The sequence below is a fragment of the Protopterus annectens genome, chromosome 15.part0 (genome assembly GCF_019279795.1).
Source record: "Protopterus annectens isolate FY-2018-M chromosome 15.part0, PAN1.0, whole genome shotgun sequence".
NCBI lineage: Eukaryota > Metazoa > Chordata > Ceratodontiformes > Protopteridae > Protopterus > Protopterus annectens.
In genome coordinates, this window is record NC_056749.1 from 242,932,204 (window position 1) to 242,958,679 (window position 26,476).

The 26,476-nt window shown below is 43.8% G+C and overlaps 1 protein-coding gene across 1 annotated transcript in view; it reads right to left on the bottom strand.

Moving 5' to 3' along the window:
- Nucleotides 1–26,476, bottom strand: part of RAB21 (RAB21, member RAS oncogene family) — a 445,727-nt gene that overhangs the window by 198,284 nt on the left and 220,967 nt on the right. Inside the window, exon 5 of the mRNA XM_044056993.1 lies at nucleotides 23,731–23,785. Coding sequence (XP_043912928.1) covers nucleotides 23,731–23,785 — 55 coding nt within the window. The remainder of the gene's footprint in view (nucleotides 1–23,730; nucleotides 23,786–26,476) is intronic.

The following is a 26,476-nucleotide window of genomic DNA, read 5'->3' on the forward strand; positions in this document are numbered from 1 at the left end:
ATCTATCGTAACCCCCTCTGCCACTGGGGGACAGTGTCCTGGGAAAATGCCCGAGACTTTCAGAACCACATCTTCTTTGTCCCTCGTTTATTCCTGAAAAAGGATTTTTTTGGGGGGGGGGGGCAGATCCTGACGGTAGACGGTCTTCCCATTCTTCTCACTCTGGACAAGTGTCTCTCTGCCTGACTTCCCGAAGAGAGAAGAGCCATCATAGGGGGCACTGGTAAAAGACTCCTTGAAAGGGTCGGTGAACTGACAACTGGAGCCAGGAATGGAGCTTAATGGTGATTCCTGAACTGCCCACCACAGCGGCTCCCTCCGTGGCATGGGAGAGGAGACGCATGGACATATTGGAAATTGCCTCAAAAGTGGCCATTCGGGCAGAGAACATCTTGTCCTCTGCCAACATGGACTCTGGGGTCGACTCAGCAACTTCCTTGACCAAATCTCGCTGCAATAGAGTCAGGTGTGCCATGTAGTTCAGCGCCCTGATGGCAAAGGTCACTGAAGGGTACACCCGCTACCCAAAACAGTCCAACGGCTGTGACTCTCAGTCAGGAGGGTGGATCGTAACTCTTGCCTGGGCAAGCTCTTTCTTTGTGGCCGCTGCCACGACCATAGCATCCACAGGGGACCACTTATACCAATGCAACCTGTCAGAAGGGGGGGGGGCACTTATACCAATGCAACCTGTCAGAAGGGGGGGCTGAGGACCTTGTCAGGAGACTTCGGAATAGGCTCCATGTCCAGTTCCTTCCACGCCCGAGATGTTATGAGATCCACCAAGGGATCGATAGGAGGGGACACCCAGGAAGTAAATGGGCCAGTGCCAAATGTCACAAGAAACACTACTTCATCAGGGGTCATTTTTTGGGCAAACCACCTCCCCTTCTGGCAAAGGATTTCCATTAGGTCTCCAAAGGAGGGATCCTGGGGAGGGGGATCGGGGGGAACCTTCTCATTCCTTCAAATCAGTGTCTGAGGTGAGGTGAGGGACTCCTAAGGGAAGTCCAACTGCCTCCTCTTACACGTACGTTTGCAAGGGACCACCTCAGTGTGGCTCTCTGGGGAGGAACCACAAACGTCCCGATGCTCTCTAACTGGAGCTTCTTGATGCAAAGCAGGCACTGTCCCCTGAGACGGCAAGATGGTCGGAGCCGTACCCAATCCAGAGGGGGTCAGGGAGGAGTCAAAGAACAAGATGGTCAAGGGTCTCAAAGGCATCGAGAGAACCCTCTCCACCACGTCGAAAGCAGCTGGAAAATGGACCTCCTTAGCAAATCACATCACAGCCATTTCCCTCTGATCTGACAGGGGAGTCAGAGCAGAGACTCTAGGAGCAGAGATGCTGGGGAGATACTGCGCTCTGACCCACTCGCAGCTGACAGCAACCCCTCGGATCTAACCCTGAGAGACTACTGCTCAGAGAGCTCGGATCAGAGGTACTCAAGGCAATGGCTGGCATAGAGGTACAAGGTATTATTGGGCCCGACCCCTCAACCGCAGAGGGTCCTCAGATCCAAGGGCTCCAAAACCGCAGGTTGGATCGGGGAAGGAGTTATCGGTGTGAAAAAAAGGTTGTGAGACACTCTCTCCAGGGGGTAGAGAGCAGAGGCAAAACACCCATCTGAATTTTGGTGCAGATGAATTTCCGCATAATCCTGCCCATCTCCACTTCACTAAGGTTCCGGGTGGAGCGGGATGACGAGGCTACTGAAGCTGGTCTACAAAGACAGTGAAGGGTGACAGGAGACCGCATTCTAACAACCTTTGGCTCAGGGGAGAAACTCAGAGCAAAAAACTCAGAGCAAAGCAGAGAGGAAACGGGCCTAGAAAACACTACCTTAGGGGTGGACCGGCTGGAGCAGAGCAGTCAGGAGACCGCTTGCGAGGCCCGTCTTCCTTGGCCTTCTCCGCTTCCCCAGGCCTCTTGGGAGTTTTGAGTCCCTGAAGACTGTGAAGGGGAAGATGCTGCTGCTTTCAAACTAGTGGACGGGGCAGAAACGGCTGTTCTCGACGTGGGAAGATGACCCTTTAGTAACAGTTTCTTCCTCCTGTCCCGAAATGCTCTAGGGTTAAAACTAGCACAGATAGAACAGGAGGAATCAAGGTGCACTGTGCCCTGGCATACCACGTACAAAGTGTGGCCATCAGCTGGGGAAAGCTTATGGAGACACTGAGCACCTTTTAAAACTAGACAGTCCCCTAAATAAAATCTCAAACACAAAGACTCACACTGATAGAGGCAAGAGCAAAAGGGAAGATTTTTATTTATTTATTTTTTTTAAATACCGACCGCCCGCTATGGGAGGAGAAAAAAAAGTAGAGAAAAGTGGGGGAAAAAGTTAAGCACAATTTAAGCCCAAAATGACAAACGCGTTGCCAAGAGCTCGGACCACACTACTTGACGTATCAGTGGGAAACTAGATCTGAAGGGAGGAAGGCGACAGGGGGCATCATTATGGGTGAGGGGAGGAGCTGAGAGCTTGGATCAGAGATCCTAGCAATGCGTCCGTTTTGGATCCATTACGGATCCGAAGCCCTAAGGTTGAAGACCAAATGAAGTAAACTACTTCAGATTACTAAGTTACAGTGGTTCCAGCTTCTAAAGCCAACAACTTTGTCCTGCAACTCTCTCAAGTTTAACATTGAAAGGCTCACTCTTCAAGTACCACAGTTATTCAAACAACTGCTACATAGCAACTAATTTTTTTTAAGAAAATGATTCTTAACAAGCCTGGTAAGTTTGTCTAAATCTTGTAGAATCCCTTCTTCAGCATTTGCCTGCAGATGTCATTTACTTGGACCTTGCCAAGTCGTTGGAGTCAGTGCCTCATTCAAAAATATTGCAGGTCACATTATCTCAACATCAGTAAGTACATGGCACTCTTGAAAGCAAATTGGTCTATAACAGGAATGCATTCACAATTCTAACATATGCATCAGAAGAAAAATCTTTACTTCAAGGGGTTCTCAAAGGACATTATTTTTACAGAGGTTTTACTTATTCTTAGGTCTACATTTTCTTCTAAACATGACACATGGCTCAGCAAGCTTGCAGATGGCACTAAAGTGGGATCAACAGTAATTATCATTACACAGCAGGAAAGCTTAAAAAAACATGGATGAACTTTACGTGTGGTTGACAAAGTATATTTTAAACAAAGATAAATGTATGGTACTACATTTTGGCAAAGTAAACAATGCATTTGGCCAAGGAAACACTGCCAGCGACAGGAAAAAAAAAAAGTGAGAATTAGCACAGATAAACTGCTGAAGTTTAAAATAATGTTGCATTATATAATATGCAAATGTTATGCAAACCCTTACATGGTTCTTTAGACATCTGTCTGAAAGAAAAGCAGTACAATGGCACCAGGATTATTTCTCATTTCAACCCATCACCATAGCAGTCCCACAAGGCACAATCCTTGGACCACTCTCTACAACTGTATACTGCCACACAACACAAGCGTTGTCCAATATGCCAGTGATTCAACGTTAACATGTGAAGCCTCAACTCTCTCTCCTAACTCCAGGGAATACCTCAAACATTTCTTTTATAGAAACCTGGCTAGAATTCTGTCTGCCTTCTCCTTAACCCAAACAAAACAAAATTAATGCTCTTCACCCCAAAACACCCAAAAGGAATCTTTCCTAATTACATCTGCTAACACTAACAGAAACAGTTACACATAGTAAACTCCTAGTAGTTGCCATTGACAAAAATCTAATTTTACTACCATACCTTACAAGCCATAAAAAAAGACCAATCAGAAACTAGCCTCCCTCTATATAGCCAAACAATACCTTGCAGACAACACGGCAAACAGCCTCAACATACTTACTCACAGCCCTCCTTTATGCACCACCAATCCCAACTTAAATACCACTCCTGAAAGCAAACTAGCTAAAATACTGCTAAATTTACCACACACAGAACACACCACAGTCAAGTCTCGTGACAATGCAACTGCCTCGAACTACGCAACATCGTTAAACATCCACAGTTAGTATCTGCATATAAACTTATTTACTACCCAGATAAAAGCCCCACAATAAAAAATATCTTGCTGCCCCCAACTCCCCCTCAAGCGACTTCTGCTCTGCCAACAATTTCTTACTAAAAACAACTAAATTTAATACCTCAGCAGGAGACACTCTATTCCTGCCACATCTCAAAAATATGGAGCACCATCTCAGAATACAAACCCGCTGACAAACCACCACACTTTAAAGTTTGTTCAAACTACATATGAATAATCTTAGTCATGCTCAGCACCTGGGTAACTTCAATATCCCAGCATTTCCTCCATCTTTCTTCCCCATCTTAACCTACTTCCTTTTCCATCATACACACCATCTTTCTCGCTCTCCCTTTTTTTCACTTCACCCAAACCTTTTCTAACTTCTCATCTCCTCTACCACACTAAACTCTAGCTATACTCTGAAAATGTCTGTACTTCTTGGCAATACTAAGCTGACAACTAAATATGTCACTGTAAATTGTACATGTACATATAAACTGTAGACTGATTAAATGGAGCTTTTCTACCCATGCCACCACTGAAAATGGGCTTTAACTAGTCTATCACAGTCAACAAAGACAAATAACCAGGTATGCCAATGACCATGTTACGGTTGTTTGGGGCCCTGGCTAGACTGACTGTAAACTGACCTCCATAAGCCAAAAATTCCAGCTCCAGGATCACTCAACATTAGCATTTACTGAATCTAGTTTATTATGTGCTGCAACTAACACGATTAACCGAATCAAAAGGCCTTGTGGGGCAGGAAGAAAAAACTGCAGCAGCACTTAAGACAGTTTTGTTGGAACTGTCTGGTGCACTTCTATCTTACTTTAATCTTGAACCAGTGCCAGGGTATGACTCCTTCCTACTTTAATGTTTCATCTGACCATGTAGGAAAAACATATGTATTCTTAATGCACAAGTTGATCTCTTTCCTTAATCAGCATCTGGCATAAATTTTTCTGAAAGTCTCCCACTAATAGATAGCTACGCAACAGTGACAATACACACATGTATGTACATACTCTCCTGGCTCAACAGTCTGCTCTCTCCTACCCAGCAAGCACCCAATCTTTTTCTAATAAAAAGCTCTCTGAAAATAATTTTACATCTTACCAGAAATCCAAGCTGACTGGAGGATCTGCTCAAGTGCAGGAAGATAAGAGGGAAGACTTCCCTAATGCTGAAAAAGCTATTTCTGTACAGTAACTAATAAGATGAGAACTTGTTTGTAGCAGCTAACACCCAGCACTCTCTATGAAGGTCCAAATATTGGGTTGGATACCCAGCAGTAAAAAACATCTTGGTAGAAGAAATCAGGAAACACCAGAACCAGCAAGAAGGCTGAAAACTGATAACACCTTCTCAGAATGACAGACTTAAAGTCCACAGCCAAGGAAGAAAAATAAGTGGGGTGAAAGAACATGACAAAGCATACCCTCAGGCAGCTACTCTAGAGAGGCCAAGATAAGATAAGAAGAAAGCATGGATGATAGTGTATAATGCTCAGCACAGACAGCTCAATTCCCCTTCTTAAAAAAGTAAAGGGGAATAAACAATTCTTCAGTCCTCAAGCATAAACATCCCAACTAGTTCCACCTAGTTATCATTCTGTACAAGAACAAAAGTGATAAGCAGCACCCTCACAAAAAAGCCAAAAGGGACCACCCATACTTAAAGCCCCGAGTTCCTGGAGAAACAGGATACCAAGATTCCAAGTCACCAGGAAAAGTGAAGCCTCTCGGCTAAACTTCACTCCACACACTGAAAAGGAATCCAAACAGGATAGATGCATCTATCAGAAAAAAAGTTCAAGATCTCCAAAAGGGGAGAACCTCAGAGAAATAGGTGGTGACTAAGCCTAATTATTAAGAAATTGTCATTCCCACCTCAACCAAAGACATAGGCAAGACTCACCAGAGTGGATAACAGTCTTGACAACAGACATCAATCAAGATGACTGTTAACACACCAGTCCTGAAAGTGTAAGGTATACTTTTGTTCAAATGGAGAACTCTCACTTGAGCTAAAGCGCAAGGATTCCTAACCGCTTCCAAAACCTTCTCTTCCTGAATCAAAGCAAAACCTTAAAATGACCCCCTGAATCAAAGCAAAACCTTAAAATGACCCCCATAGACAACCTAATACTCCAACAGGATCCAAAAAACAATCTGGGATGGTGGAGAAGGACAAACCTAACCAGACTCGAGGGATAAGAGGGAGTTCCCTGTTCTAGAATGACAAAAGCAGTTCACACTCACCCAAACACGTTGAGAGAAAACTCTATCCCTGGAGCAAGACATGTGGAACTAGTGGGGTGGAAACCTCTTCTAAAAGTGACAGTTTCCTAGAACAGACTCTGGGAGCTTGATCCTGGACCAACAAGGGCTGTCCCTCTTCTCAGCACAGCAGGTGGACAAACTGCTTGGAGAGACTGGCCAGAGTAACTCCTCTAAAAATGAAAAGTGAAGTTGGGATCAACTTGGGACATCATCCTTACAAGGAATGGAAGGATCTCAGAAGAAAAACTTCCTCCACATTCAGTGGAAATCCACTGAACCTAGGGACCTAATCACAACCCTGACATGGAAGATCTAAACATAAGGAGGTAAGAACAAGACTCCTTTTTCTACCATCAGCAATGCAGACAACTACAAAAGCTTGATGGAAGGACAAAGGCATTAGAATTTACAGAACATGGACTGCTAGTACACCAGGGCAGCTCACCAGAAGGGAAAGAGGACCGTTTGTAGAAGAACAGACTAATACACTTGGGTAGGGAAGACACTGCTGGCTCAGAGAAAACTGAGCACCTGGTGGTGGTGATGGGATGAATCAGGCCTACGACTAGATGAGCCACCCCAAAAGACAGCCACCATGGCAGTCACAGAACTTGGTGGTGGGGGTGGTGGTGCTAAGAAACGATCCTCTCTCAACCAATAGAAGGTGAGTCGGGCAACTGAACATCAGTCTCCACCTGCCCTTGGTGGGAACAAGGGAGGAGGCCCACTCCTATGAAGCTCCTGCCCACTGCAAGTGTTTAAAAGCTATGGACCACCTAGGCTATCTGCATCCAAGCAAAGGATCGTAGCCCACCTGGAGTGCTGGTAGGACTGAATCTTGCAAACATTCCATGGACCCTCTCTCTGATGGAAGGGAGAAGAGGGTGTCTAATGACTCAAGATCAAAGAGGAGATTCCAGACTAAGAAAAGCAAAAAAAGTGTTCCTCTATTCTGAAGAATATATACCCCCTTTTTCTAATACACAGTGGAATTGGAGCTTAATTTCATGACTTTGAATACCATGGGATGAATCATTGCTGCTACAGATAGGATGAAGGACCCAGACACATACAGCCACCCCATGCCTGAGCTAAGAAATGTCTACCCTTGAACTAAAAAGCCCCTACCCTCCCTTTGCAACAAAGGGTCAGTATCAGAGAAATGCAACCATGTCGGACAGACTTAAGGGAAGGATGGAACTGACAGACTTGGTACGGATTACAGCATCCTTGAGAAGTCAGCTGGCAGGGCAGGGGAGATGAGACCCCCCCCCCCCGATAACACAAGGATCAATAAGGCATTAATGCAGTCTTGAAAACCATGCTTGAATAACCCATTTCTGTCAAGATGATCAAGCACAGTCAAGATGAACGTTAAAGGAAAACGTCCAGGTCTCCAGCCATAGCAAGAGGATCTACTGCAGGTGAGACCTAAAAGATGGTGCTGGGGTAAACATGGCACTTTCCAGAGTGAAGGTGAAATCCTCCATGACCCAAGACCTGGGCATTTCTCTATATCAAGGATCCCCTTCACCAGAAGGGTATGCAACCTAGAAGACCAGTGACAAGTCAGCCCTGGGGCAGAGAAGCAAGATCACACTTCCAGCTGCCAGAGGACAACACAGGCTTCAGCAAAAGAATGTGGGTGCATTCAGATTGATGATAAATGTTGGCTCTATAGGACAGAAATATAACTTACTCAGCAATGCAGTCCACCAATAAAGGTTCAAACAAAAGTTCAAACAAATAACCTCCTTAAAGAAGCATACTCCAAAGAAGAGCTCGAGGAACTCTGAAGCTTTGCTGTCTCTGAAATAAAGACCCCTCCCTGAGAGACGCACTTGGCCTCCAGGAAATCCAATAGGAAGGATACAGAGTACATTATCAAGAGTTGCATGCCCATCCATACTATCAGAGACAAGTACACCAAAGCTTAAGTCTCAGATATGCACAAAGTGATTATAAAACAAAAATGCATGCTGGATGCAGCACATTAAAATGTCTCTTTTCAGATATACCCCTGGCTTGCATCTTTGGTAGTATTACCACCGAAACCATTTCTCATGCAAAAATGAAAAACCATTGCTAAACCATGCTGGTAATGCTTCCACCTTATGCAGCCCTCCAGGTGCAACAACTACCTTCTAAACATGTGCTTTCTACACCTAGGCCAAATCATTCATTCCTAACCCTCTTTAAAACATTTAAGCGAAAAACTTTTAGCCCTTAAAGTAAAAAAGCCAAGCACTCCGTTAACAATGTTCTAGTTTTCTTCTCAGTCAGAAATGCATGTTATCCACCAATACATGAATGATTATATTGTTTGTAAATTCTGTACAAGCACACCCTTCTTTCACAGACATTTATGTCTAATTCTTCTTCAGCTACTAATAGAAATTATGTCCAGTTAATTGCGTTCTTGCTGATAACCAATGCAACACTCCAAACCATAACACTCCTCTATTGTATAGATTTACTTTTACAGTAATCTGTACATTTTATTTGTATCAACTAGATCCACGTGTACTTTGTGGTTTATGTTTTAATACGCAAATGGTAGTTTTGCCCTACTCTCACACTGAACATTTCTTAGTACATTTAACCTTGTACCAGGATCATCTCTTTCCATTTCTTCCTATCCTCTGCATCTTGCTCCAGCACACCAACCGCCTGCATGTCCTCTCTCACCATGTCCATACACCTTATCTAAGGCCTTCCTCTTTTCCTCTTACCTGGCAGCTCCATCCTTAGCATCTTTTTCCCAATATACCCATCATCCCTCCTCAGCACATGTCCAAACCAACACAATCTCGTCTCTCTTGCTTTGTCTCCAAACTGTCCAACATGAGCTGACCCTCTAATATACTGATTCCTAATCCTATCCATTCTAGTCACACCGAGTGCAAATCTTAACATCTTTAACTCTGCCACATCCAGCTCTGACTCTTGCCTTTTTGTCAATGCCACCGTCTCCAATCCATATAACATAGCTGGTCTCATTACCCTCTTGTACACCTTTCCCTTTCACTCTTACTGGTACCAGTCTGTCACAAATCACTCCTGACCCTCTTCTCCACCCATTCCACCCTGCATGTACTCTCTTCTTTACCTCTCTTCCGCATTCACCACTACACTGAACTGTTGATCCCAAGTACTTAAACTTGTCCACCTTTACCAACTCTACTCCCTGCATACTCACCATTCCTCTACCCCCCCCCCTCATTTACACATATATTCTGTCTTAGCCCTGCTGACCTTCATTCCTCTGCTCTCTAGAGCATATCTCCATCTCTCCAGAGTCTCCTCAACCTGATTCCTACTCTCACTACAGATCACAAATGTCATCTGCAAACATCATAGTCCACGGGGCCTCCTGTCTGATCTCATCTGTCAACCTGCCCATCACCACTGCAAATAAAGGACTCAGAGCTGATCCTTGATGTAATCCCACCTCCACCTTAAACGGATCTGTCACTCCCACTGCAGTCCTCACCACTGTCACACTACCCTCGTACATATCCTGTACCACTCTTACATACTTCTCTGCCACTCCCGACTTCCTCATACAATACCACAGCTCTTCTCTAGGCACCCTGTCATATGCTTTCTCCAAGTCTACAAAGACACAATGCAACTCCTTCTGACCTTATTTCTCCAATAACACTCTGAGCAAATATTGCATCTGTAGTGCTCTTTCATGGCATGAAACCATACTGCTGATCACTAATCACCTCCTCCCTTCTTAACCTAGCTTCTACTACTCTTTCCCATAACTTCAAGCTGTGACTGATCAATTTTATCCCTCTGTAGTTACTGCAGCTCTGCACATCACCCTTATTCTTAAAGATAGGTACCAAAAAACTTTTTCTCCACTCCTCAGGCATCCTCTGACTTTCCAAAATTTCATTAAACAATCTAGTTAAAAATTCCACTGCAATTTCTCCTAAGCACCTCCATGCTTCCATTGGTATGTCATCTGGGCCAACAGCCTTTCCATTCTTCATCCTCTTCATAGCTGTCCTTACTTCCTCCTTGCTAACCTGTTTCACTTCCTGATTCACTATCCCCACATCATCCAACCTTCTCTCTCTCTTTCTCTTCATTCATCAGCCTCTCAAAATACTCTTTCCATCTACTCAACACACTCTCCTCTCTTGTGAGTACCTTTCCCTCACTATCCTTTATCACCCTTACTTGCTGCACATCTTTCCCAGCTCTGTCCCTTGGTCTAGCCAATCAGTACAGGTCCTTTTCTCCCTCTTTAGTGTCCAATCTCTCATACAACTCTCCATACGCCTTATCCTTAGCTTTCGCCACCTCTCTCTTTGCCATGCGCCTCATCTCAAGCATGTTTAACTGAAAAGGTTTCGAGGGGGTAAAAAAACAAAGCACAAAATACTAAAAAAGCACATTTGACTCAATGCTCATTTCTACAGTGTTTGAAAGTAGCACTGCACAGGAAAATTAATGTTTGACTGAAAGCAGTACAAACATATCAGCAAGCATTCATGTGTTAGGGTTTGGTGAGGGGAGAGACTTACTGTTTTGCATATTTGGTTTTGTATGTTCGTATCCTTTTGTCATACTATTAGGGAAAGGGCTTTTAGTAATGTAATGTGTTGGATTAGGGTTGCTAACCCTAACCCTGCCCCAACCCTATATTGTAAGTTACTAAACTATTTTCTAATAGTACAACTACCAAGATGACACTATCTTGATTTTGCAGTTGAGGTGCATTACATAGCGTAGATTTAGTTGGACAAAATTATTCAATATCTTGTGATTAAATATTTTGGGGGTTTTTTTTTTTTCTTTATATACTTTGAGGTTTGATATTTTGAGTTTTAGATATTTCAGGACAAACGTGTGTGTGCACACATATAAACAGACACAGATATAATAGTTCTCACAAGATGCTAATCATGCAACTTGTCAATTAATACACTTTGTACAGCTGACTAATCAGCTTTTTGTCAGTGCGAGACAGCTATTTCCAGACCTCCTACTGTAAGAACCTGGATCTGGCACATATATATATATATATATAGAAGGAGGTAGGGGATGTGGAAGATGGTTTGTCCCTCTGCATCAAATTTTTAAGTTCAACACATAGCAACCTTGATTATGACTAGAGATGCACAATCACAATTTATTTTAATGCATGGAGCTTTGCATGCCTCCATGAATTATAAAATTGTGAGGAAGAAAAAGTGCAGTAGAACTACTATGATTACAGTCTGGAAAGCTGTTTCAAAGTCACCATTGTCAGAGAGAGAGCAGACTACCGAAAAGAGTAGAGAAGCTGGTAAAAACTTCTGTACTTTTTGGTTTAAGACTGAACAAAGTAATTACCAACGTCCTGATGCACTTCTGTTGTGGTCATGGGAATGTAGAGCAGCATAGAAGGGTGTTCTACAAAAGCTTTTTAAGCACTTCTTTACAAAGTCAGAAAGACGCTTGACAAAGTACAGTTGTGTACACTTACCATAAATGTAGATGTTAGAGTATATTCACTGTTGCAGTCATCATATTTGGGTTATCTGCTTGCAGTAGCCCTCAGTCGGCCTGATTATCAAAGTCTTGGGTCCTGCGTCAGATGCTGTCTCATCTTCCATGACGTCAGGTAGTCAGGGGTATAAAGCATGCAGCAGACGCCATTGCATCTGTTTTTCTTGCAACAGATGTCAGGTGCCCCCATAATGGGAAGCAATTATATACACGAGGTTACACCTCCAACAAAAATGCAAATACACCAAAAAGCTTTAAGCATAGTAAGCAAGAATAGAGGTATAGCCAATAGAAGTCTGGGGGCTGGAGGGAGGGTAACTAGGACTGCAACAGTGAATAAACTAACATCTACATTTATGGTAAGTGTACACAACTGTACTATGTTCTTCATGTTTCACTGTTGCAGTCATCACATTTTGGTAGATTCCCAAAGCCAAGTATGGGAGGAGGAAATTAGATAGCATTAGGACCAGCTATAAGGCTCTGAAAGACTGCAGTGGCAAAGCCAGCTTTGGATTTAGAGAAAATTGGCAAATGGTAATGCTTGAAGGTATGCACAGAACTCCAAGTAGCAGCTTCTAAGCTGTCCCCGGGTAGGGACACCTCTGAGAAAGGCTGTAGAGGTAGATGCAGCCCTTGTTGAATGTGGTCTAATCCCCTGTGGGGTAGGTTTTCCATGGTGCTTATAGCAGAAATGAATGCAATGGCCTATCCATTTACAAATGGTTTGCTTTGAAATGGCCTTCCCCTCTGCCCCTGCAGCAAATGCAACCAGCAGCTGTTAAGATTTCCTGAGAGGTTTAGCCCTGTCCAAATAAATCTAAGTTGTCTGTGCACACCTAAGGAGTGCAGTATTTATTCCCCTTTGTTCTGTGGATTAGGAAAGAAGGTTGGCAAATGAATGGACTGATTAAGGAACACACTGGGTACCACCTTAGGCATGAAGAAGGGACTGGTCCCTGAGGGACACCCTGTCCACATGAAAAATGATGAAAGGCTCCACTGCCATGAGGGCCTGTAATTCAGACACCCTTCTTGCTGAAGTGATGGCTAAAAGGAAGGCTATTTTCCAAGAAAGGAATTTCAACTCTGCATTTGCAGCTGGCTTAAAAGGAGGTAGAGTGAGTTTTTCTAATACAAAGAAAAGGTTCCAGGCTGTTGTAAGGTCTCTCCTGGGTAGTCTTACGTTTTTGGCCCCTCTGAGTAACTGCTTCAGCAAGCAGTGGTTGAGAGAAGAGGGGTGGTTCTGTGTTGTAATGAGCTGAAATGGCCGAGGCATGAATTATGATGGAGGAAAAGGAAAGGCCCTTGTGAAACATCTTAGTTAAGTTTGAAGAATCTGAGGTAAATTGGGTGCTGCTGTGCCCATCCCCTGAGTTTGGTTCCAGGAACAGAATCTTTTCCATTTTTCAGCATAGGATTTTCTAATACTAGGCCTCCTTGCCTCCAGAATAACATCCAACACTGCTTACTCAGGGATGGTAACGGAGAGATCATTTAATTAGCTAGGCTGCCAGGTTCAGGGTTTGAAGCTGTGGGTGCAGAATCTGGCCTTCCTGCTGGGACAGCAGGGCAGGGGTCTGAGGCAGGTGCCATGGTGCCAGCAGTGACAATGTGCAAAAGGGGGTACACCAGTGTTGGTGTGGCCAGTCTGGTGCAAACAGTATAGTCCTTGGTTTGTCCCGTTTGATCTTTAGTAGTACCTTGGAGAGGAGAGGCAGAGGGGGAAAGGCATAAACTGATAGGTCTTTCCAGGAGAATGACAGGGCATCCACTTTCCAAGCCTGCTTGTGGGGAATCCTTGTGTAAAATTTTTCCAATTGGTAGTTCTGGAGGGAGGCAAAAAGGTCTATATCTGGGCTTCCCCATTTGTTTCTCAACATGTTGAATATCTTTGGTTCCAGTTTCCACTCGTGTGGGTCCATGAGATTTCTGCTTAGGTCGTCTGCCAGTGCATTTAGCTTTCCTGGCAGGAATTGAGCCTGTAGGTGCACTTGGTAGCTCGCGGCTGTGTTCCACAGAGCCATGGCTAGTCTACAGAGATGGTATGACTGGGTTCCTCCCTGCTTGTTTATGTACCACAAAGTACAGTTTTGTACCTACCATAAATGTAGATGTTAGAGTGCTCATACAGCTGCAGTCATTACAGATGGGTTATCCTGCCGTCAGGAGAGTCCTCGGTCGACCGAATTCCAAAGTCTAGGTCCAGCGTCGGTTGTCGTCGCTTCTTCCCTGACGTCAGTGCGGCAGGGGTATAAAAGAGGCAGCCGACGCCATTTTCCTCAGTTTTTCTTGCCCCAGATGTCAGGTGCCCCCAGAAGGAAGGCAAAACATAATATTATGCAAACATGTAATGTAGATAAATCAAAAACAATAGTTGCAAGCAAATACACCATAAAAGAATACCCCAAATAGGTTGTATGATAAAAGTGTTTGTCATAAGGCCTCTCCCAAGAGGGGATGGAGGGAGGGTAACCTGGACTGCAGCTGTATGAGCACTCTAACATCTACATTTATGGTAGGTACAAAACTGTACTATGTTCATCGTGCATACAAGCTGCAGTCATTACAGATGGGTAGAATCCCAAAGCTAAGTAAGGGTGGCAGGCACTAAGTGGAACTAGGAGGGGCGAGGATGCCCTGCAGGACTGCTGTGCAAAGCCCACTCTAGATTTTGAGTATAGTGGAAGGTGGTAGTGCTTGGAGAAAGTGTGCACTGAACTCCAAGTAGCTGCTTCCAAAATGTCCTTGGTAGGGACCCCCCTGAGGAAAGCTGCAGAGGTAGCTGTAGCTCTGGTGGAGTGGGATCGGATGTATACAGGCACAGATTTTCCATTAAATGAGTAACAAAAGCGTATGCAGTGGGCTATCCATTTTGAAATTGTCTGTTTGGAAATGGCCTTTCCTTGAGCACCTGTAGCATAGGACACAAAGAGCTGCTCAGATTTCCTGAATGGCTTTGTTCTGTCCAAGTAATAACAAAGTTGTCTGTGAATGTCCAAGGAATGTAGTAGTCTCTCCCCTTTGTTCTGTGGATTTGGATAAAAGGTACGTAAATGAATAGTCTGATTCAAAGCTACACTGGATACTACCTTTGGCATGAAGGTAGGGTTGGTTCGTAAGGAAACTCTGTCCTGATGGAAAATGATGAATGGTTGCACAGCCATGAGGGCCTGTAGGTCCGAAACCCTGCGTGCTGAGATAATAGCCAGAAGGAAGGCCGTTTTCCATGACAAGTATTGTAGCTCTGTTGAAGAAGCCGGCTCAAAGGGAGGCAGGGTCAGCTTTTCCAATACGAAGTTGAGATCCCAAGCTGAGACTGGTGGTTTCCGTGGGGGTTTTATATTTTTTGCCCCTCTGAGAAACTGCCTTAATAGAGGATGTGAAAATAAAGGAGGATCTGTATTGTATTGTGCAGAAATGGCTGAAGCGTGGATCTTGGAGGAGAAGGAAAGGCCACTGTTTAACATTTCAGCTAGGTACTGTAAAATTTGAGGTATATTTATTACCCAAGGGTTCTGGCCCTTTTCTTGATTCCAGGAACAAAATCTTTTCCATTTGGCTGAGTAGGCTTTTCTAGTAGAGGGTCTTCTGGCCTCCAAGATGACATCCTGCACCTCCTTGGAGAGGAGAGTCTGTTGGGAAATTAAGGTATTCTCCATGCAGCTAGATTTAGGGTTTTGAGCTGGCTGTGAAGGGTTTTGTAGTTGTGCTGGGACAACAGAAGAGGAACTAGAGGTAGGATCCATGGTGGGGAGTGTGTCAGGCTCTTTAGGAAAGGATACCAGTGTTGTCGTAGCCAGTCTGGAGCAATCAGAATCATTTGTGGTCTCTCTGCTCTGGCTTTTAATAGAACTTTGGTCAGTAGAGAAAGAGGCGGGAAGGCATAGATGGTCAATGTTGTCCAATTGAAAGAGTGCATCCACTTTCCAGGCCTGTGGATGATAGGTCCTTGAACAAAATTTTTCCAACTGGTAATTTCTGTGGGTAGCAAATAGATCTAGGTCTGGCTGTCCCCATGCCCGAGTTATCTTTGAGAAGACTTGAGGATGCAACTTCTATTCGTGTGGGTCTGTCATATTTCTGCTTAAGTTGTCTGCCAGTGTGTTTTCCTTCCCTGGCAAGAATTGCGCCTGTAGTTGAATTTGCAATTCCAGTGCTGTGTTCCATAGGGTCATGGCTTGCCTGCACAGGGGGGTATGAATGAGTTCCCCCAGTTTGTTTATGTACCACATGACTGTGGTGTTGTCTGTCCTTATCAATAGCTGGCCTGGATGCAGTAGGTCTTTGAAGGTCATAAGAGCATTTTGCATGGCTAGCATCTCCTTTTGGTTGATGTGTAGGTGCTTCTCTTTTTGGGGCCATTTTCCCTGGATGTACTGATCTGCCATGTATGCTCCCCAGGCGTAGTCTGAGGCGTCCATTGTGATGATTCGAGTTGCTTGAGGTACACAGAAAGGGAGACCTGTGTTTCCTTTGGCATGCTTGAGCCCACCACAAAAATTCCTTTTGAAGGCATGGAATGAGTGGTATAATTGTTTCCAAGCTGCGGCTGTGTTGAGACCATAAGTTTTTTAGGTACCATTGAAGTTTCCTCATATGCAGCTTTGCACATGGTATTAGTAGGATGCAAGATTACATGAATCCCAGAGCCTGCAGGACTTTCCTTGCAGTTAGTCTGGTGAAAGTTGCCATTTTGTTGAAATATTGAGACAGTTGCCCTTGTTTGTCTGGCGTGAGGTAGGCCATCTGGGTGGTTGTATTTAAGATGGCACCCAGGAAAATTATCTGTTGTGAAGGTATTAGTTTTGATTTCATTTTGTTCACTGTGTATCCCAGGTAGTTTAACAGTTTTATTACAAATGCCAGATGCTGCAATAGAATGTCCTTGCTGTCCGCTTGGATCAGGCAGTCGTCCAGATATGGGTAGATTTGTATTCCTTGTTGTCTGCAGAAGGCAATTACTGATGCCAGGCATTTCGTAAACACTCTGGGCGCAGTAGATAAGCCAAAGGGCAATGCAGAGAATTGGTAATGGGTTGAACCTGCAAGAAATCTGAGGTATCTTCTGCAATCTTGTCTGATAGGGACATGCAGGTATGCCTCCTTGAGGTCCAATGTTACCAGCCAAGACTCCTTGCCCAGCATGGGAAGATGATGCTGTAATGTGAGCATCTTGAATTTTGGCACCTGTAGATATGTGTTTAGGATGGATGGATAGGTCTAAGATGGGTCTCTAATCTTTGCCTTTCCTTGGTACCAGGAATAGTCTGGAATAAAAACCTTGACCTTGTTCTTTTGCAGGTACCTCTTGAATCGCTTTCATATCCATAAGAGCGGAAATTTGTCTTTGTGCCTCTGCCCTTTGATTTTGGGACAGGTTTGGCAAGCCTCTCATTTTTGGAAGGGTGTGAAAGTGGAACCTGTAGCCTCTGTCTATAATGTCCAGAATCCATTTGTCTTTTGTAACAATGTGCCAGTTTTTTGAGAATGCCAGTTTTCCGCCCAAAGGTGCTGCCATTAAAGCTTTGTTTGGCAGGCATAGGGGGAAGTCATTGTGTCTGTTTTCTAAATGACTGTGATCTATCTTCTCCACCTCTTGGGGTTGGTGCTTGCCACTGTCTAGCTCTGTAAGATCCTTGAGGTTGTCCTCTACCCCTTGGGCATCTGTATCTGCCCCTTTGAGGTCTGTCCGTGGCTGGAAAGGACCAATTTTTTGAAGGCCAGTTTCTGCTGAAGCGTGGAGGATGTACCTGCAAGAAATCTTTCACTGTCTGCATAGATTTCACTTTTTCCTCCATTTTCTTTAGTACTTCCTCAGCTTTAACACCAAACAATACATCTTTTTGAAGTGGTGCATCTAATAACTTTGCTTTGACATGATCTGGTAAGGTTTGTTCTTTGAGCCAAGCATGTCTACGTATAACAGACCCCTCTAAAGCATCAAAACCACACTGCAAGGTATGCTTACCCACTTGCTCTGCTCCATGCAACAAATCCTGCAACTCTTTCAAATCTGGTTGTTCTGTTTGTGCCATTTTGCATTTTCAGCTGAGATAACAAAAACTGTTGGTACTTTAACATATGAAATTGACAGTTTAATGCCCTCATGGTTAAAGTGGCAGATGTATACACCTTTTTCCCCCCACCTTTCTAATGCTCTGGAATCTCTCTCTGAAGGTAAAGGGTTTTTAGCAGTAGAGGCCTTTATTCCCTTGGGACCCTGTGAAATTGTTTCTGGGTCAGCAGTATGGCTTTTATAAAGGAACTGGTGAGAATCAGGAACTCGGTAATACCAGTCTGGTTTAACAGGGGCTGGAGGTAAAGAATCTGGATTAAGACTGGCTTCTGCGTACACATCATCCAAAATATCTAAAACAGGAGGGATAGCCAGGGGCCTATGCTGGGGGAGCAGAAGAAATTCCCTGAGCCTTTTCTTGGAATCTGAGTGATCTTGGCCTTCCCAGTGGAAGTGTTCCCTCAAAGTATGCAGGGTTTCCCCAAGAGAGTAGTCCTCAGGGGGGGAGACCGAGGGAATAGACTCCTCAGCATCAGAGTCTTCAAAAGGGGAATAGGCATAATCCTGGTCCTCAGAATGATCTGAGGTAATAGAAGAATCCTGGTCCTCAGAATGATCTGAGGTAATAGAAGCCTGGTCTGAGGAAGGGTAGTCTTCCTCCAATCTGGGTCTTTTATCAGGGGGGTTAGTTTTTATGGCAGCTTTAGATTTAGTGAAGGATTTAATAGAGAAGGTGGAAGGCCTGAAGACGCCTTCAGAAATGGCAGGCCTCACTAAATTTTCAGTTTCCCCACCAAGAGTGGCGTTTGGTATCTGCAGTGGGAATGGAGATAGAGGAGCCTGCGACCTCGGGTACTGAAGTCACCGGTAAAATAGTTTCATCGGTAGTCAGGGGCTGCGTAGGCGCCTCGCTGAGAACCGGTAGTCGGCTTAAGCATGGTCTCAGTACTCGGTGCATACCCCGGATGTCGGTCCTTGTCTTTGCGTCTTTTGCTTAAAACTGGTGTCGGAGTATCCAATGACATGATATAATTAAATTTTTTGCCAAAATAATGAAGGGCGAACTCCGCCTGGCGCTTAATAGTGCGTTTGTTGAACCTAGCACAAAAACGGCAAGACGAGACGTCGTGGTCTGGCCCTAAGCAAGGTATACAGAAAGAGTGAAAATCCTTATGCGGTATTTGCTTCCCACAAGAAATGCAATTATTAACCTTGTCTGACATCGGTCTGAGGCAAGAAAAGTTTCCCCAACGGGGGTACTTAGCTTTAAAGACGACTTCGGCTGAAATACTTTCGTAAATCTCAGGAGCTGGGCGAACTGCTTCTGCTTCGGGCACCGCGCGGCAAGAAAGACTGAAGAAAATGGCGTTGGCTGCCTCTTATACCCCTGCCGCACTGACGTCAGGGAAGAAGCGACTACAACCGACGCCGGACCTAGACTTTGGAATTCGGCCGACCGAGGACCCACCTGACGTCAGGATAACCCATCTGTAATGACTGCAATGACTGCAGCTGTATGCACGATGAACATCAGTGGTGTTGCCCGTCTTTACCATTAATTGTCCTGGAAGAATGTGGTCCTTGAAGGCTGTCGGAGCATTCTGTACAGTTAACATTTCTTTTTGATTGATATGCAGGTGCATTTGACTTGGGTTCCATTTGCCCTGAATGCACTTCCCTGCCAAGGGAGCCCCCCATGCATAGTCTGATGTGTCTGTTAGGGTCTGGGCAGCAGGGGGTAGAGTGAATGGCAGTCCCGTGTTTTGGTGGTAGGCCTCTGCCCACCAAAGGAACTCTATCTGTAGAGAAGGTATGATAGGAATCACTGCTTCTAGATCCTGAGAATGTTGACACCATAGGCTTTTTAGATACCATTGTAGTTTCCTTATATGCAGTCTTGCATATGGAATCAGGAGAATGCAGGAGCCCATGAATCCTAGGGCTTGCAGTATTTTTCTTGCAGACAGCTGGGTCTTTGTGGCCAGTAGATTGAAGTAGACTGTCAAATGAACTTGCTTATCTGGCGTGAGGAAAGCCATCTGGGAAGTTGTGTTCAAGCATGCTCCCAGGAATACAATTTGTTGGCAGGGTACAAGATGTGATTTCTTTTCGTTTATGGTGTACCCCAGACAAGTTAGCAATTTCTGTACAAATGCCAGAGGATTCAATAGTACGTCCTGGCTTTTTGCCTGAATTAGACAATCGTCCAGGTGTGGATATATATGGATATTCCTTTGCCTGCAAAATGCAATGAATGGAGCTAGGCACTTTGTGAATACCCTGGGTGCAGTAGATAAGCCAAAGGGCAGTGCAGAGAACTGATAGTGCATGTAGCCTGCTTTGAAGTGCAAGTCTTCTGCAAGATTCCCTTATTGGGATGTGCAGGTAGGCTTCCTTTAAATCCAGTGTTGCCAACCAGGCATCCTTGCCTAGCATAGGAAGCAGCTGGTGAAGAGTTAGCATCTTGAATTTTGGGATCACCAAAAAAGCATTTAGGATAGAGAGAGGTCCAGGATAGGACACCAGGAGTTGTCTTTTCTGGGCACCAGGTAAAGTCTTGAGTAGAAACCTTGTCCCCTTTCCCCTTCTGGAACAGGTTGAATGGCCCTGATGCTTAAGAGGGAGACAATTTGCTTTTGAGCCTCTGCCCACTGATTTGGGGGTAGATCTGGCCAACCGTTTGGGGTTGGCAAGGAGTGAAAGTGGAATCTGTATCCTTGGGAAACTATATTTAAAACCCATTTGTCCTGGGTAATGAGTTCCCAATTTTTTGCCTGCAGGGCAATCTTTCCCCCTAAAGGAACAGTCAGTTGTGCAGGGCTTGGAAGATTTAAAGTTAAGACATTGAGACAGTTTACCATAGGGGGAGTCTTACCACTCCCTGCTTTGGAAGTGGGAGCCCCCCACTGCTTAGTTCTGGGAGTACCTTGGGACTGAAGCCTGGGTGTTATGCTGGTTCTGGGTTTGGACTGAGAAGGCATGGAAAAGGCAGGAAAGGACCAATTTTTAGAAGGCCAATGCCTACTAAATCTGGGAGGTTGTACTTGCAAGAAATCTTTAACAGTTTGCATAGATTTAGCTTTTTCCTCCATCTTTTTAAGTACTACTTCTGCTTTGCTGCCAAACAGGTGGTCTTGGTTTAGGGGAGCATCCAGCAATTTAGCTTTAATTTAGCTTTAACATGATCTGGCAAAGATTGCTCCTTAAGCCAAGCATGCCTTCCAAGTACAGACCCAGTGACAGCAGCCCTGCAAGATGCCTCTAGTAAATCAAAACCACATTACAAAGTATGTTTTCCAACTTGTTCAGCAGAATGCATTAAATCCTGTAAATCTTTATTTTCAGCACAGTCAGGAATCAACATCATTTTCTGTTTAAGCAATCCAATAATATGCTGCTGATACTTTAACATATGAAACTGGCAGTTTTAAGGCCCTAATGGCCAAGGTTGCAGAAGTGTATACCTTCTTACCCAATCTATCCAGCGCCCCGGAATCTCTATCAGAGGAAGTAGGATTTTTGGCAGTAGTAGCCTTAATGCCCTTGGGTCCCTGTGAAATGGTCTCAGGATCCACAGTAGGATTTTTAAATAGGAACTTGCGAGAGTCAGGAACCCTGTAATATCTATCAGGTTTTCTGGGAGCAGGAGGTAAAGAGTCAGGGTCCAAGCTAGATTCCGAAAAGGCATCAACAATGTCCAGTACAGGGGGGAAAAAGTTTCCCCAACGGGGTACTTAGCTTAGTTGAAGACTGGTTCTGAAAACTCAAAAACGAAAATTTCAGGAGTCAGCCGACCGGCACTTGCAAACTGCTTCTGCTTCAGGCACCACACGGCAAGAAAGACTGATGTAATGGCATCGGCTGCATAATTTATACCTCTGACTACCTGACGTCATGGTAGATGAGACAGCAACTGACGCAGGACCCAAGACTTTGATAACCAGGCCGAATGAGGGCTACTGCAACCAGATAAACCAAATATGATGACTGCAACAGTGACACGAAGAGCATCCCCCCCCCCTTTTCTCAGATTTCTGGGCATAACAGCATACACCATAAATATGTACACGTATACATACAAGAATGCAGTGGGTTTTGACTGCAACTTCATTTGATCATACGTTTTGCTTGGTCAAACTGCTGGTTCATCTCAGGAAGCCAGCTGCTTTATTTGTGGGATCACTATACAGTGGGAGAGTTAGGATTTTGCCCTTTCAATGTTTTGGGATCTTGGAGTTGGTATACATAATTAACAAGGGATGTGGGGGTGCAGGGGGAGCTTAACCCCCACACAATAGAGACTTTTTTTCATGTGCTGAGGTCCATGCTCGGCACATGCGTACTGGCATGTTGGCTGATTATATATATATATATATATATATATATATATATATATATATATATATATTTTTTTTTTTTGTGGTCAATGTAGTGAATGCAGATGTAATGGTTGGCAATGTAAGCATACATAACTGTACACTGGTACTTAACATGCATTTTACAGGTGGTTGCAAGTACATATATGTGTAGAGATACATACAATTGTGTGTGTAGGTATATACTGCACACACTGTTATAATTAAATATATATAAAACACACAAGTATAAATGTACACGTATATGCATACACACAAGCACACACAGACACCCACCCACACCATGCAATACATGCAAGTGCAAACACAAATTTGATGTACCAGGGTAGTCTAAAAGAAGCCAAATTTGTGATCAGTCCACTATGCCTATCAACAAGCTCCACTAAATACATACATGCAAGTGTGCAGCTAAGAAAGGCAATCTTCATATTAACAGCACTGACATATGGAATACAACAGATTACACTAATTAGTGGAAGACAGTCCATTTAGACTGCCACTGTGTCCTTTTAAAGATTAATGTTCTATCTTCTTCTCCATCCCTCCCTTTCCTTCTTGTTTGATTTGTGTCATACTCCCATTCAATCATCCATGATTTTCCCTTTATCATTCCATTTGGTCCCTACAACCTGTAGTCTGTGTCCCAGTAATACTTTAAAAACCTGGGCCAGATTCAATAAAGCATGCGCTAAGTGTACACCAAGTACACTACTTGTATTCAAGATAGTCACTCAAAGATTACGCTAAGTATACATGTAGTCTGCACTTTGTGGTAACCTTTATGAATCCCTGTCAATATTTGAAGCTGCAAGAATATATGTAGGAAAACTAAAATTAGGAGGAAGAAGGTGCATGTTATGTCTGTGCTGTCTGTTCACACAGAATGATGTACACTTAGTCTAGGTGTTACTGAATCCCGGTGCTTGTGTTCAATATGTCTACTTCCTCAGAAGCTGTATGTAAACACAAGTTCCCATAAACTGTAATTACTACTACGACTATTGCAACATGAGAAACCTCTCCAAGACTATTGCCCATAGGCAGTCACAATGATTCAAACTTGCAACCACCTTTAAAATGCATGTAAGCACCAGCGTTAATGCTACATTTTTCAAGGTTCACAAACCAAGTAATTTATTTTTTAAGATATCTTAACTGGTCAACCCCATTTTACTCAACTTGTCCAAAGTTCTTTGGAGGCCTCAATTATAAAAGCTTTTTTTGTGCTTTAACTATACTTAAAATTACAGAAAAGTTAACACAGTAAAGTTGTACAACAGAACAAAAGCAAATACAAAGGAATGATACTATCACTGGTAGATGCAGACATAATATTGCACACAAAATCCAAAGCATCACAAAAATGCAAGAGTTTCCATGCAAGAAAGACATAACTTAATGCAAAAGTGCCACGTAACTATTTCAAGAGTTCAGTACTTTTATTTCCATATAAAATCAGTAGGTAGGTGCACATAATATATGAATGCAACTTGCACAAACACACATACACTTACGCTTCTGCTTCTTGCACCGATACATGTCGGTCTTTCTCTAGATCAATTTTATTACCTGTTTTGAAAAAAAAGGGGGCATTATATATAATATTCAGAAAGAAAAATAATGTAAAGCATGATGGAACAGCAATAAAGTAAAACTTTAATTCATTGCCTTAATATTTGAATCGGTCAACTTGAAGAGAAAAAAAAACTAGGAACTTCACTTTCAGCAGGCTGCACTGACTAAAGGGTCTTTTGATAGTCAAATGGACACAGTATTGACTCGCTAACATAGTCTGCTACAGTGAAGGCAGAGTTTTAATTAACACAGCTGCTACATGTCATCCAGAATAAACCCATTCAGGCAGCACTGCACACAAATTAGAAACAAAATTCAGCTTAGAACAAGGCTACACAACTTATTGCTATTTTTCTTGCAAATGCTGTTTTCAACATGTTTTTTAAACAAATATATTGCTAGGGTGGAGCTAAGTGGGGCAGCAGTCACAGATGTAAGGTCTTATGGGTTACACTGGCAGTTGCTGTTGAAGCTGTAATGCAGTACTGGCATTCAGAAATGAATGCAGACGAACGGGTCAGGACTGAAGCGCTTTGAGACTGGCAATTTAAAACTTTAGCAAGCTACCTGCTGCATCTGTAGCAAGCAATTTGTTACAGTTTCAAGCAGAAATGCCCCTCCCCCCTTTTTCTGCTTAACTTAGAGACGAGGGGCACCAGATCATGGAACAGCACTGAACACCAAATGCGCTAGATATAGCTCTGATTTCAAATTTTAGTTTTTTTTTTTAACGCAGAAACTCTGGAAGCTGAGTTCTAAAATCCTGACGAACTAATTTACAGCGGTTTTAAATTGATTAAAGAGCATACCCCTTCAACTACAGTTTTAAAATATTTTTGTTTATTTTGTTTACAGAGAAACAAAGAAATGAAAGTGAAGTCAACAGCTCTAAAAGCAAGTGGTTGTGGAGAAGTGGATAACACAGCCTCTGGAGAGAACTCTCCTCACCCAGTTGCCTCCTGCGATGGCCATCCACATATCTAGGTGAAGAGAGAGTCTGCCCCGAATGCCTCCAAAGAGAAGCAGTTGGGCAAGCTTTCAGATAAACTGAGGTTGCTTCCCAAGGGAAGGCCCTCTGAAGCCTTAGTTTTGCAGACATCCTCTGCCTCAGTGGTGGCATATTTTAAAAGGGCCTCCTCCGCCACAGTTGCCACTGTCTGAAGAGAAGATGAATGGAAAGCAATAGGATTTCTTGAGAGAGAACTTTATACCCTTTTTAGTTCCTGCAAAAGAACCGGGGGGGAGGGGGGTTCAAAACACCTCTAAGGCAGGCAGCATCTCATTTTTACTTCTTGCTTGTTATTCAGGAACTTTTCCTGGACTCTGTCTAAACACTGGTGACCCATCCTGAGGGCATTAACAATGGATGCCTTCAACACTGTCCACATTCACACAAGTGGAGCCATGCATGGCGTATCACTGTCATACCTGTGCCTGCTGCTCTAAATGCTCCATCGACAGCTTTATCCAAAAGCCACGTGAAGAGGCTATAAACTGACAACACATTGGCAACCTGAGAAGTTTCCTCAAACAGTCCAGCACCTGCTCAGCTAGGTCTTTTGGAAATCTTGTCATATGAGGTAGGTCAATACGTGATGTATGAATGTGCCCAGAGTGTAAACATGCTTCTCCATGTGGTCCACAGTCCTAGAGTTCATTAGATGGATGGAATGCTGAAATGTCATTGGACAGTTCCTTTTTGCTGGCTGCTACCAAAATAATGGAGTCTACCAGAGGGCACTTGCTGCAATGTGGTTTGTCCTCAGTGGGCAAAGCATTTTGTCTGGCTTCCTTTGGATGCTCTCTGCCACTCTGAACTCCCACCATGCACTCTCCACAACCAAGTCCATTATACTGCTGGTTGTAGAAATCACGTGCCCCTATGCTACATTAACCTTTAAGATTTCAAAAAGTCTTCTGTAGGGGATAATTGGGACTCTTTCCTCATCACAGAGGCCAGTGACTTCTGTGAAAGACTCCATGGGTGATTCTGCGTGTCACTTCTAACTCATAGCGACTCTGGAGTGGACTCATCAGAAGGACCCACAGAATCATGATGACCCTGATGGTGGGATGGTTTGAGACTTTCAGAAATGCTCTACCTTTGGGATGGAAGATGAAAAGTAAAGGCTGCAGACTGAACAGTACTGAGGGAGGAAGCCAAAACTCAAGAAGCATCCAAGGTCTGCAGTGTGGAAAGTACAGTTGTGTACACAACCATAAATGTAGATGTTAGAGTGTATTCACTGTTGCAGTCATTACATTTGGGTTATCCTGCTGGCAGGTTGCCCTCAGTCAGCCTGAATTCCAAAGTCTTGGGTCCTGCGTCGGTTGCTGTTGCCTCTTCCCTGACGTCAGGTCGTCAGGGGTATAAAAGATGCAGCTGACGCCATTTTATTTAGTTTTTCTTGCCCCAGATGTCAAGAGCCCCCAAAAAGGTTGGCTAAAAATATGTAAATAAAACATACATGTACCAAAATAAGCTTTACCTTCATCTATAAGCAAATACACCACCTAGGTTGCATAGATTAGAGAAGCAAAGAGAAGTTCCAGTAAAAATAAGGGGGATGGCAGGTGGGTGACCTGGACTGCAACGGTGACTACACTCGAAAATCTACATTTATGGTAAGTGTACACAACTGTACTATGTTCTTAGTGTTTCACTGCTGCAGTCATTGCATTTGG